This window comes from Panthera onca, chromosome A2, assembly GCF_046562875.1.
Source record: "Panthera onca isolate mPanOnc1 chromosome A2, mPanOnc1 haplotype 2, whole genome shotgun sequence".
Lineage (NCBI taxonomy): Eukaryota > Metazoa > Chordata > Mammalia > Carnivora > Felidae > Panthera > Panthera onca.
Window position 1 is genome coordinate 51,644,391 of NC_138340.1, and position 13,444 is coordinate 51,657,834.

The following is a 13,444-nucleotide window of genomic DNA, read 5'->3' on the forward strand; positions in this document are numbered from 1 at the left end:
TGCAGAACCAACTTCACATGTGTAGAATCACTTTGAGAATATAATCCCAAGGGAGAAGAGCGTGAGGCTGTGCCTATACATTGGTCATAGAAATGCTATAACCAGTTTGTTTCCAGTCTTGGCCTTGGCAGACAGGAAACTTGTGGTGAGATTTCAAGTTTGTCACAACCCTTTGTCGTGAATGCTTTGGCTTCCTTTGCCCTGCCCTGTCATTGATGGTCTATTTTTACCTCAACAGCACTCAGGTGTCTCAGCCTGAAAGAGTGGGTGTTGTATCTGCCCGGCTCTCAGAGATCAGGTTCCTATAGGCATTAAGGGTAGAGAGCCACATTTTCTCCTTCTCGTTTTGAAGGTGGGAAAGGAGGCTCGCAAAGGTCCACGGCATAGCTTCCGACGACTCAGATAAGGCACCGGCAGCTCAAGAAGAGAAGTGGAGTTGTTTAATGTTTATACATCTTATTTATTGTCAGTACCTAAAATACATCTGAAAGCACGCTGAGACAGGGGTTTCACAGGAAACTGAAATTTGTCATCCACCTGTCACTGTGGGCCTGACGTGGAGCTCTGTCAGCTGACCTCTGTGGCTGGCTGTGGCCTTTGAAGGTTGACTGGGTGGAAGGGTCGGTGTCAGCCAGGAATGTGCTGGCAGGTAGACCCTGCTGATGTCATAGGACAGTTCTCCCTTCTCCGTGTGGGGACCCCCACTCCCGAGTGCTGACATGTGACCCAGGGTGCCAGCTGTAGGCCACTGCATGTCACTGTAAAAGAATAAGAAAAACAAAGAGGAAGGCTGAAGTCTCCTTAGGATGAAAACATAATGAAGCCTTTATTTCCCACATGGGTGGAGGCCATAGAGGTCAGCCCCAGATGGGCTGGTGGCCTCAATGTTCCCGTCAGCTATGTCCTGACAGAGAGACAAAGATTTGAGCAGAAAGAGAAATGATGAAGTCCCCAGCAATAGGACGCTGCAGTGAGGTCAGGCCAGGATGTTCACCCTCCCCACCCGCCCCTCCATTTGATGATGAGGAAACCAAGGCTCAGCCGGGGCCTCAGACAGGGGAAGGTGCTGTTTTTTTCTGGGGCCACAGACAGCTCAGGGTGCAGGTAGGACCTTCAGGAAGGCAGTGTAGCTCGGGAACATCTCCTGTCGTGGCCTGGCGTCTGCAGGAAGTCGCAGTCTTGGGTCCCCTTCACCAGCTTCATTGCGAGGGGAGCTGGGGCCAGGCTGTAGCGGGCCTCGTGAGAGGAGCCCCCACTGCCCTTCTGCCTCATACACAGATGTCCTGAGATACCACCATGGTGGCCCTTTGAGGAGCACAGGAGCCCCCGCCTTGGGGCAGTGTGTGGCGGGAGGGTCCTGGGAGAGGCGCCAAGCCAGAGAGGGGAGGGCAGAGGCGATGAGGACTCCAAGTGGCATGGGGTGGCCCCTTCCTCCTGGGGCAGGGGCACAGGGTTCACTTTATACCCACCTGGGAAACGGGAGGCTCTGTCCCCACTCTGCTCACCAATTCACATTCATGGCCGGCGATCGTTCACTTTGTCATTTTTGCACGAGGGCATGTGGAATGAACGTGGAGGTGTCATATAAGGCAAAGGTGTGTGACTCCATGGGTCTGGCTGCAGGGCTGCTGCTGGAAAGGACTCCCCTGCTTCTAGGCTCTCAATTTTGGCCAGAAGGTCTTCGGCCTCAGGTGGGGGTGGGGGTGCAGCCTGGCCCATAGACAATCTTCTGAGTGCCTGGGGACCCCAGATAGGGGGTGGGGGATGAAGTGTGCATTCTCCCCGGGGGTCCCTGCTGTGGGTGTGAGTCCTGCCCACGGCCCTGGCCTCCCCTCCTTCCTGCTTCAGTGAGTCTTTCCTCTGCCTTCTCCCTCCGGCGGGTCTCCTCTCCTCCTTGAACCGCTGGTTCCCTACTTGCTACTTCCAGGGTTGTGGTGAGGATACTTGTAGTGAAAAGATCAAGAACACATCTTGGTGGGTGGCAAAAAACCAGAAGTGAGTCAGATCTGAATCTAGAGAGATGGCCTGTTTGCTAATCTAGGTCAGAAGGGGTCTCTGGGGCTGATGACTACTCACTCTACCTTGGAAGACTCAGTTCCAGTCATTATTGTAGCTAGCTTGCTTCTGGATTTTTATCCCTCTCGGGAAACATACTTTACTGTGCAACTAATGCATGACCATCGTTGAAAATTTCTACAATGTGAATAAACGGAAAACTAACCAACCAAACCCATGATGTAAAATAATTGATAACCACAATTATCAATTGCGGGAATAATCACTGTTCACGTTTTGTGTATATTCTTCAGGTTCTTTTTTTCTTCGTTATTCTATGCTTTCATATTTTACAGAAAACTGGTTACATAGTCTGTAGACTCTCCTGTCACTCAAAAGTGTGTTAACCCTTTTCCATGTCAAAGGAAAACATTTAGTTGCTATTAAAGTGAAAAGAAAACCCACACAAGTTAAAAAACTTAAATGAGCAGTCACATTTCTAGAGAAAGAAAATAGAATGCTCTTGCCAGGGTCTGACGGCGGGGAAGGATGGGAAGTTGGTTTTTAATGGGGACGGGGTTCAGTTTGGGAAAGTGAAAAGGTTCTGGAGTTATCTGGTGGTGATGGCTCCATGGCAGTGTGAATGGACTTAATGTCACTGAACTGTGGACTCAAAAACGGTGTAGGTGGTAAATTTTATGTCTTGTGCATTTTACCACAATAAAAAAGATATAATAAAACTAAAAAAGAAAAGTGTCGATGGTTCAGAATTGTGTTCAATGAAAACTAAGATTCACATCTTACCCTCCTTATACTAAATATTTTTAAAATATAATAGCAACAAGGGGCACCTGGATGGTTGAGTCGGTTGAGCGTCAGACTTCGGCTCAGGTCATGAACTCATGGTTCGGGCGTTCGAGCCCCGTGGCGGGCTCTGTGCTGATAGCTCGGAGCCTGGGATCTGCTTTGGATTCTGTGTCTCCCTCTTTCTCTGCCCCTCCCCTGCTCACACTCTGTCTCTCTCTCAAAAATAAAATTTTAAAAAAACATTAAAAAAAATTTTTAAAAATATAATAGCAACAACAATGAAGTTCCCATGTTTGGAGCTAAGCAGACACGTGCACTGTGTCCCTTAGTCCGCACAAAAGAGGCGAAATGTCAACCGAGCTGGGACTTGATAGAGCTTTCCATTTCAGAGCCTGAACTCTAATCAGCTCCTCTCTGCTGCTTCTTTTTCTTTTTTTTTTTTTTTTTTAAAGATTTTATTATTTTTTTTAAAGTTTTTTTTTCTTTGAGTTTATTTATTCTCAGAGAGAGTGAGCATGAGTTGGGGAGAAGGAGAGAGAGAGAGAGAGAGGGAGGGAGAGAGGGAGGGAGAGAGAGAGAGAGAGAGAGAGAGAGAGAGAAAGATATTCACAAGCAGGCTCCATACACTGTCAGCGATGTGGGGCTTCATCTTATGAACCGCGAGATCATGACCTGAGCCGAAGTCGGCCACCCAACCGACTGAGCCACCCAGGCGCCCCTGTTTCCTCATTTCTAACCTGATGAAATGCAAACAGCTTGTGGGAATCAGAAGCATGCCCCTGGCACTCTTGGTGCTCAGTGGATGTAGTCTCTGTTTGCAGGGCTCCCACCTGTGAGACAGGGAAGGATGCACATGATTCCACTGTGTGTGGAAGGGGAACTGTAGGACTGCCAGACTTGTGTATTTAGGGGCTCAACTAGGCACTTGGTGAGGTGAATATCTTTAATTTCCTCACGTGTTCAGGGGAACGTACAGTCTATAAAGCCCTTTCACGTCTATGTTCCCATTTCCTTCCTCTCAACAGCCCTGTGAGGTAGGCAAGCAGGCACGATTGTTATTATCCTCTCCATTTTATAGGTGAGGAAACAGGCTCAGAGAAGGAGAGTGCCTTGTCCAAGGTCACACAGCTGGCAGGGTTGGAAGCCTGTTTTGTGTGACTCAGTGTCAGAGCTGGACTGATCACAGGAGATTGTTGTCTCCCCCCATTACTTTCCTGGGGAGGCTGAGACCCAGGAGGCAAAGAACCCAACGGGGCCCAGTGAATTCTAGGGAGAGCCCGGAATAGACCCCAGCTCTCTGACTTCTAGACCCAGTGACTTGGTGGCTACCCCACTTCATGGAGTAATACTAACTTTCTTTCTTTTCACCTTGTTTCAGGGAAACCAGTTCCTGAAATCAAATCCTCTTTCCCGGATGCTCTGAAGCCGGGAAGACCTTTGGCAGCTTCTGTAAGAAACACTGAAGATGAACAGGGAAAGGGGCAGTCTATGAGGCCAGCCGCCTTGCCAGGCCCGGGTATTTTAAATTAAAATTTTAATTTGGAGTAAATGTATCTATAAGGATTTTCAACTCAGCATATAATAGCAAAAAATTGGGGCACCAGGCAGGCTCAGTCTGTTAAGTGTCCAACTTCAGCTCAGGTCATGATCTCATGGTTCACAAGTTTGAGCCCTGCATCGGGCTCTGTGCTGACAGCTCAGAGTCTGGAGCCTCCTTCAGATTTTGTGTGTGTCTCTCTCTCTCTCTCTGCCCCTCCCCCACTCACAGTCTGTCTCTCTCATTCTCTCAAAAATAAATAAAAACATTAAATTTTTTAAAATAAAAAAATAGCAAAAAATTGGAAACAACCATGGGGATGGTAAAATTAATGACAGTCGGTCATAACAATACAATACTGTTAAAAATGATGTAGATATTTTTACATATGTGGAAACATGCTCATAATATATTGAATTAAAACAGCTAAAAAAGTCAAATGACAGAACATATACCGTTTATTATCACTTTTATAGAAAGAAAGAAATAACTCTGTAATTGAGGGCTCTCTATGTGTCGGACATTGTTCGGAGCACTTCAGAGATGCTGACTTATTTAATCCTCAGCTGTCCAAGTTAGGTATTTTGATTATCCCCATTTCACAGATGAGGAAACTGAAGCACAGAGAGGTTGAACAGCCTGCCGAGGTCAAATGCTTTGGGGCCCAGGTATTTTACCTATGGTTTTACAAGTCCCCAGCATGGGCTGATCCTGCTGCTGGCTCCGGCTGGGAGCCCGATGACCTCTCTGTCCGTTCTCCACAGGCCGACTTACCCTCACAGCTGTGTGCTGAGGGCACTGATGGGAGCTGCCTGCCCCCACTCCCCCACCTTTCTCCCTAGTACCAGCCTGCCGCTTTGTGCTTAAAACATTCTTTTTAATGTTTATGTATTTTTCTGAGAGAGAGACAGAGTGTGAGCAGGGGAGGGGCAGAGAGAGGGAGACTTAGACTCTGAAGCAGGCTCCAGGCTCCGAGCTGTCAGCACAGAGCCCAACGCGGGGGCTCGAACGCCCACGAACTGTGAGATCATGACTTGCGCCAAAGTCAGATGCTTAACCGACTGAGCCACCTAGGTGCCCTGCTGCTTTGTTCTATAGCACCTGAGGCACTGAAAGGAAAAGTGATTTGCTCAAGGTCACACAAGTAGAAAGCATGTGAGCAGTGTGATTTAAATGCCCCTGTCCCTAACCACCGCACACACCGCTATCCCCAAGCCTCTCAGACCACTTGTGCCCATGGAAGGGTTCAGGAACAGTTTGCCAAATGATGGAAGGACTCAGCCAGTGGATGACTTCCCCGGGGGGTGGGGGTGGGGCCACTGCATACATCCATGTGTCCATTCTCACCACCCCTCCCTGGGGGCCTGGCCTCCCTTCTGCTCTTCTGTGAGCTGAAGGTCCCAAATCCATGAAATCTCAGTTCATCGATGCTGTTCCTGAAGCCAGAGTCAGCATTGGCTGGGAGGAGCATGCCTGGGGTTTTGTACAGAGCTGTATTTGAGTCCCACCTCTCCCTTTCTAGCAGGAGAATTACATAGCTTCTCTGTACCTCGGCTTCTTCATCTAAAAAAGTGGGCACAATAGTGAAAGCCTATGGCATCGTGTTGTAGTAAGGAATCAAATACCTCAGTGTTGCTACCATGTAAGCGTTTATTAAATGTCAGTTAATATTAACAGCGTTCTGGGCACCCCAGATAGGTTGAAGCTGGGAAAATAATTCTGGCGCAGGAAGTCTGAATTGTTAATTGTAGCTAAAGATAAAAACAAGCAAAAACAAGTGCAGAACTTTGAGCAGCAGTTAGAGATAAGGGGAAATGGTCCTAAAGCAAATGTGAAAGTGGTTGATGGCCAGAGGAAAGAGTGATAGTAAAAGAGGGAAATTCTAGGGGACTGCTGGTCCAGATGGAGGAGGTGATGGGGGTTGCAGTTTCTTCTGGTATTCCTTACCTGGGCTACTGTAGAAACCAGCCTCATCTGGAGAGACCTTTGCACTGTTCAATCTCTTAAATGGCCCTCGGGAGCACATGTGCCCCCGCAAGGGGAGATGATAAACACAATCTACAGACAGAGAGGGGAAGCCAGTGGTCTATCTTTGCCCAAACTAAAAATAATCATTAATTTCATCAGTGACCCAAACCTTGTCTTCTCTTGGGAAAACCCTAAGGTTCCATTGGGCCCCAGATTTCAACATGACTGATTATCTTGTTGGGGTGGAAAATATGGAGGTGGTGGCGGGGGAGGACAGAGATGGGTGGTGGCAAAGGCGCCCTTCTGTGTGGGAGACGCTGGCCCAGGAACTTCTGGTGCCCCGCTGAGTTGTAACCTAGGGACGTGGGGGCTCTGGCTGCTCCCCACACCCCCCAACCCTGGACAGCTGGGGAAGGATGCCGAACCTATTGAAGCTTCATGGCTGTGAAAGTGGCAGGACCAGGATCCAGCCCAGGCCAGTTGTCCCGGAACCCACGAGGTAACCCGTCTGTGCCGGCTGCCTTGTGGGTGGAAAGGAAAGGGGGAAGAGACATGGAGGAGAAAAGTACGTGAGCAGCCCATTAAACAGATTCAGAGACAAGGGCTTTAGTAGCTTGAAATACTGTCACAAAGCCTTAGCTGTAGGAGAGGCCATTGGGTTCTCAGTCAGCATCTCTTATCCTGCACGTATTTTTACCACGTTTGGTACTCCCCGTGTGCCAGTGACGGAGCTTGTGTTTTGTAACTGTCATCTTGTTTATTTAGTCTGGACGAGAACTCTACAAGGAATGGGCTTTTATTGCTCTTTTTACATTTTATTTATTTATTTAAAAAAATTGTTTTTAATGTTTATTTATTTTTGAGACAGGGAGAGACAGCATGAACGGGGGAGGGTCAGAGAGAGAGGGAGACACAGAATCCGAAGCAGGCTCCAGGCTCTGAGCTGTCAGCACAGAGCCCGACACGGGGCTCGAACTCACGGACCGCGAGATCATGACCTGAGCCGAAGTCAGACACTTCACCGACTGAGCCACTTTCTCTTTTCACATTTGAGAAAGCCCAAAGAAATGAAGCACAAGTCACCCAAGTGCAAATCTTACTAAGGAAGGAGCCAGGACTTGAGCCCATTTCTCTCTGATGCCAACAAAGCAGACGGGGAAGCTGTAGAGGCCACTCCACTGCCAGCCACAGGGCCGGATGCAGAAAACCCCCAATCAGATATAGCACCACTCTGACATTCTGTCCTCATGCCTTCAGTGACACAACTCAGAAGGACAAGATTCAGGGTATTCTTCTTAGGGAAGCAGACATGCCAGAAAGATTTCTGTAGGATTTTTTTTTTTTTCTTCCAGTAAACATTTGGCACATGGAGGGTTAGTGATTTGGAAATGACCTGTGTGAAGATGAGTGTCTTCCTGGACCCAGTGCTTCCCCCATGCATTTACAAAGCAAGGGCTGGCTATTCTCTGATTTGTCCACCTTGTGGTGTTGGCTCATATCCCATTCTGTTTTCCCTACAAACCACAGGGATAAATAGCCACTCCTGCAACTAGTAGCCCTCAGATGTCACGAGGTCAGACCTCAGTGACCACCCTCCCAACCCAAGAGGCCTAGTACAGCCTTCAGGTGAACCCCAGGCATCAAGCCAGACCAGAAGGTCATGGTTTATCTGAGGCCAGTACTGGCCCGGGAGTCACCGGGCAAAGGGAGAGGAAGAGGGACCATGTGTGCAGTGAGAGCCCCTGTCGTGAGGCAAGCTCTGGGCTGGGGACAGGACAGAATTTGAGGGAAGAACCGGGAGGGAAATGGAGTGGCCTGGAGCAGCCTAGAGCAGCGGTCCCCCAGGGTGTGGAGCCTGGCTCCCCAGTGGTACCAGAGAGCATGCGTGTTAGAAAAGATGTATATCTCATGCACAAAAAACTAGGGGTTTCAAAGCTAAATACATAATATGTGAATTAAAGGGGATTGAAAGAAAAACATCAAGTAACTCACAGGGGAGGCGGCACAGAGACATGGCCAACAGTTAAGAGATGGATGAACATGACCACAGTCTGGGGGACACAGGCCAAGGGTACTGAGCCAAGGCCAAGAGCAGGCAGGGGCATGGGTAGAGGCAGCGGTGGCAGGGAGCCTTACTCCAAGGCAGGGTCCCTGGGCCTGCCAGCAGAGGCCTACATTGGACTAGGTTACCTGAGAAGCAGGAAGATTTTCACCGGACAGGGGCGTCTGGATGGCTCAGTCTGTTAAGTGACTGACTCTTGATTTTAGCCCAGGTCATGATCTCACGGTTTGGAGATCAAGCCCCATGTTGGGCTCTACTTGGGATCCTCTCTCCCTCTCTCTTTGCTCCTCCCCTACTGTGTGTGCACTTTCTCTCTCTCTCAAAATAAATAAATAAACATTAAAAAAAGAGAAAGATTTTCACAGGACAAATGCCTGAGAGAAAATGGAGAAGGTAGGTGCTGGGCAAGGCTGGGAGAGACTTGGGGCCCAAGGGAAGGAGAGAGGGTGGGAAGTTTGGGTGGGAGTGTCTAAGGCAGGCCTACCTGGTGTCTTTAGGGAGATCAGGACCCTGGGTCTCCCCTTAATCTCCCCTCCACAGTCATTTACTGGGGGGAGCAGCCCATGGGAAGCACAGGGGAATGTGGGGGATTGATTTGAGAGGGCGGCAGGTCTCTCGGTCAGCTGCCTAGAAGTAGCAGCTGGTCTAGAACAGCAGCCCCAGGGAGAGAGGCTTAGGATGCACCTCCTCTTGGGCCTTGTGGGGATAAAAGATCCTCAGCTTGCATTACGTGAGCTTTGTTTTATCAGCTGCCTGGGTTAATAGTTTAGCGAGCCTGATGTTAGTTTCAGCATGGTGCCCTTTTCAGTCTTCTGAATTAAATTTTTTTATGGTCAAAGTTCCAGATTAATCACTCATTTCCTGATGTTGTAAACCAGAAATACCTGAAGCAAGTGGATTGGGCCAGCAACCCTGGGGTCAAGGCCAGGTTCCCTTGGAGGGCTGGCCCCAGGTTACTCAGAGACCATCCTAGCCATGGGGCCGCTGGGTATTTCCACATGGGGACATCTGAAGCTCCTGGCTTCTGGCTGAGGCCTGCTTCTGCATTGATCAGCCACCGCAGCCTGTCTCATGCCTAGCTTGCACCTGCTCTAGTTCATCTGACTCCAGACTGCTTTGTTAGTGTTCAGGTTAATCTTTTGGCGGAGGCTGGTGGGGAAATGTCACCTCTTTAACCTGGCTTTTACTGGACCCCAAACTACACTTTAAGCCTTCTCTCTCCTGAATCTTCTTCATTTACTAAGCGGTGAAGAACATGGACTCCAGAGTCATGACTGTGTGCCCCTGGAAAGGTTGCTTAACCTCTCTCTGCCTCAGTTTCACCGTCTGTAAAGAGGAGATGGTAATGGTCCTTATCTCCTAGGACTGTCTTGAGGTTTAGATGACGTGACAGTATTCGCTAGTTAAGCTTGCCTGGAATATTTTCTGCATGCCTGTGCTTCCCTGCTGTCATACCTCCACTCAGCCAGTCTCACTCCCTCAATGCCTTCTGACCTCATAAGCACTTTTCGAAAACATTTCCCCATCTTTCAAGGTCAAATGCTCCTTCCTCTGTGAAACCTTCCTTGGCCTCCCAAACTGCTTTGGTGGCCTCTCCTGCCTCTGCCCTTGGGAGGCTGGTTATTGACATGACTGCTGCAATGGAGTTTATTGGAAGGAGGGCTCCCTAGCTAATCACCTCTGTGTCTTTCACTATTCCTTGTGTGGGAGGTGGGGCGGAGTAGGGCTTGGAAGTCACACGGATCTCCGTTGGAAACCTGGCTCTGCCACTTCATTGGCTGTGTGCCCCTGAGCACGTAGCCACCTCCTGCGCCTCCATTTCTCCACCCATCAACTGGGAATCACATAGAACCAACCCTGGGGCTGTGGTAGAGCTTCACTGAGGTAACTTGTAAGGAGTGTGTGGGCTGGCCCCTGGGGGTGTCAGAAAGTAGCAGTTGTCATTTGGGACACAAATGTGTGTTTGTGGAGTGAATGAGAACCTGGTTTGGTGTGGGAACTGGTTGAGGACCCCTCCTGTCTTCCTCCTTTCCAGGGCCTGCTCCAGCCCGAGCCAACCTCCTGCCTCCTTCCGAAGATGCCCCTCATTCCTTAAAAACCAACTTTCCTGTTTCATCTGATTCAAAGGTAAATCTTCCTCACCCCCAGGTGCTACCTCCCCAGCTTGTGGCTCTCACTCAAAAACCCAATGTATAGGGGTGCCTAAGTGGCTCAGGTCATGATCTCAAGGCTTGTGGGTTCGAGCCTCACTTTGGGCTCTGTGCTGGCAGCTCAGAGCCTGGAGCCTGCTTTGGATTCTGTGTCTCCCTCTGTCTCTGCTCCTCCCCCACTCACACTCTATCTCTCTCTCTCCTTAAAAAAATAAACAAACATTAAAAAATTTTTTTAAAAAGAGAATGTATTGGGGTGCCTGGCTGGCTCAGTGTGTTGAGTGTGCAGCTCTTGATCTCAGGGTAGTAAGTTCAAGCCTCATGTTGGGTGTAGAGATGACAGAAATAAGCTTAAAAAAAAAAAAAAAAAGCAATGTATTTACTTCCTTGGATCAGTCTAGGCTCTAGTGGTTAGGGGGATGGGGAGAAAGTAGACTCATGGAATTACTCCAAGCTTCTAAGATTCTACATGCAGGCTGTCAGTGCAGCTGGGTGCTGGGGGTTGGGGGTGACTGAAGAGGGTTCATTTCAGTGAATACATGTAGTTCTTTTTTAATTTTTTTTTTTAACGTCTATTTATTTTTGAGACAGGGAGAGACAGAGCATGAATGGGGGAGGGTCAGAGAGAGAGGGAGACACAGAATCTGAAACAGGCTCCAGGCTCTGAGCTGTCAGCACAGAGGCCGACACAGGGCTTGAACTCACGGACTGTGAGATCATGACCTGAGCCGAAGCCGGATGCCTAACCGACTGAGCCACCCAGGCGCCCCAGTGAATACATGTTTTTAATGAGCTTTTCCATTATTTGTGTTTAAATGAGGGCTGATACATGGCATCTTTTTCCCCCTCACAATATGTAAGTAATGTTACATTTATACTAAGTCATTTGCTTACAAACCACCTCTCTTCTAACCTTTTTTTCAGCCCAGTATATGTCTGAGTTACCCTGAATATTCAGTGTCTTGGGTCCAGGGCCACGTATGACTTTTGTGGGTGTTTAGGCACTTTTGCCTTCCTAGGCCTTTTCCTTCCTTTGTTAAAAAAAATAAAATAAGATTTTTTTTAATGTTTATTTATTTTTGAGAGAGAGAGACAGACAGAGTGTGAGTGGGGGAGGGGCAGAGAGCGTGGGAGACACAGAATCTGAAGCGGGCTCCAGGCTCTGAGCTGTCGGCACAGAGCCCGTCGTGGGGCTTGAGCTCACAAACTGCGAGATCATGACCTGAGCAGAAGTTAGACGCATAACCGACTGAGCTACCCAAGCGCCCCTAAAGATTATATTTTATTTTATATTTTTCTTTTTTTAAATTTTTTTTAACGTTTATTTATTTTTGAGACAGAGAGAGACAGAGCATGAACGGGGGAGGGTCACAGAGAGAGGGAGACACAGAATCTGAAACAGGCTCCAGGCTCTGAGCTGTCAGCACAGAGCCCGACGCAGGGCTCCAACCCACGGACCGTGAGATCATGACCGGAGCCAAAGTCGGACACTTAACCGACCGAGCCACCCAGGCGCCCCTAAAGATTATATTTTAAAATTGCATCGGCACAAAGATGAACACAATCCAAACTGGATTAAAAATTAAAAATATTTTCTTTGACTCTAAAAGTTCATTTTTGCTCTTCTGACTTTAAAGTAAATCAAAACATTTTGGTGGGCCTCTACAGCTGTCCTGGGCAGGGTGCCTGGCGGAGAAGCCAGTGCTTTGTGGGTCTGGTTAATGAAGCTCTTCCATAAAGAAGATGGGCACTGAAGCATGTGTTTTTAAATAATAATTTTCAAAGATAGTGTAATAATTGGGTGAATGATCATGGTATAATGTTAAATGAAAACACCAGAAATCAAAACTAGGAGTATGGCATGATCCCAATTTAAAAAATAAATCTGTACATCTACTTTATAAGAACTATCTTCAACATTAATAGCAGTTCAGTGGATAATGGGATCATGGATGATTTTTTTCCCTTCCAATTTTCTAAAACTGTAAGAGCAGATACAGCTTTAAAAAAAAGTTAACTTTCTGTGCATCTATTTTTTTAAATGTTTTATTTGTTTTTGAGAGAGAGACACACACACCAATAAATAACTACTACTGCGTTCGCATTTTGATATATTTTCTTTAATCTTTTCTGTATTCATATATGTGTGTGAATAAACACATTTAATAAATATAAATTTATTTATATTAAGCACGAGCTCAGCCATTGATCAGCTGTGTGACCTCATCTCAGCTCTCTGACCTCCTTGGTTCTCACCTTTGTAAACTGGGGAAAAAATAAAAACCCCCAATCATGTGCCAGGGACAATAATATTTTCCACATTAATTCCATATTAAATTCCATCTCTCCTCTCTGCATTCCTAGGACGTTAGCGTCTCCATTCCTAAGCAGGAAACACTTTTGAGTATGGCTGAAGACAGTCTTTTCTGGAGTGAGGCAGACGTGGTCCAGGCAACTGATAACTTCAACCAAAGCCACAAAATCAGTGAGGGGACCTTTGCCGACATCTACAAAGGGCAAAGGCATGGCACGCCATTCGTCTTCAAGAAGCTCAGAGAGGCGAGCGCTTCTTTGTTTCTAGTAAGGGGTGGAGCCTGTATGGGTGAGGCTGAATTTTCATGTTTCATTGTCTTTTCCCACAGGTGGCCTACTCAGGTCCAGGATCTATCGAAAAATTCTTCCAGGCAGAGGTACAAGTTTGTCATAGGTAAGCCCCCCCTTTGGAAATACTTTGTTTAATAACGATGACAACTAACCCTTATATAGTGCTTTCTGTGTGCCAGGCATGTCTTAAGTATTACACATCTAAAAATTCACTTAATCCTCACGAGAACCTTGTAATGGAGCTGCTGTTATCAGCATTATTTTACACAGGGGCAAATTGAGGCCCAGGGAGATTAAGTGTCTTATTCAAGATTCCACAGC

General features: G+C 47.7%; 1 protein-coding gene across 2 annotated transcripts in view; it reads left to right on the forward strand.

The window, feature by feature from the left end:
- The window catches only part of IRAK2 (interleukin 1 receptor associated kinase 2), a 64,086-nt gene that overhangs the window by 22,129 nt on the left and 28,513 nt on the right, over positions 1-13,444 (forward strand). Inside the window, exons 3-6 of one of the 2 annotated variants that reach the window (XM_078442763.2) lie at positions 4,181-4,318; positions 10,405-10,496; positions 12,884-13,078; positions 13,162-13,226. In XM_078442763.2, coding sequence (XP_078298889.2) covers positions 4,181-4,318; positions 10,405-10,496; positions 12,884-13,078; positions 13,162-13,226 — 490 coding nt within the window. The remainder of the gene's footprint in view (positions 1-4,180; positions 4,319-10,404; positions 10,497-12,883; positions 13,079-13,161; positions 13,227-13,444) is intronic. The other variant, XM_078442764.2, reaches the window with a different exon arrangement.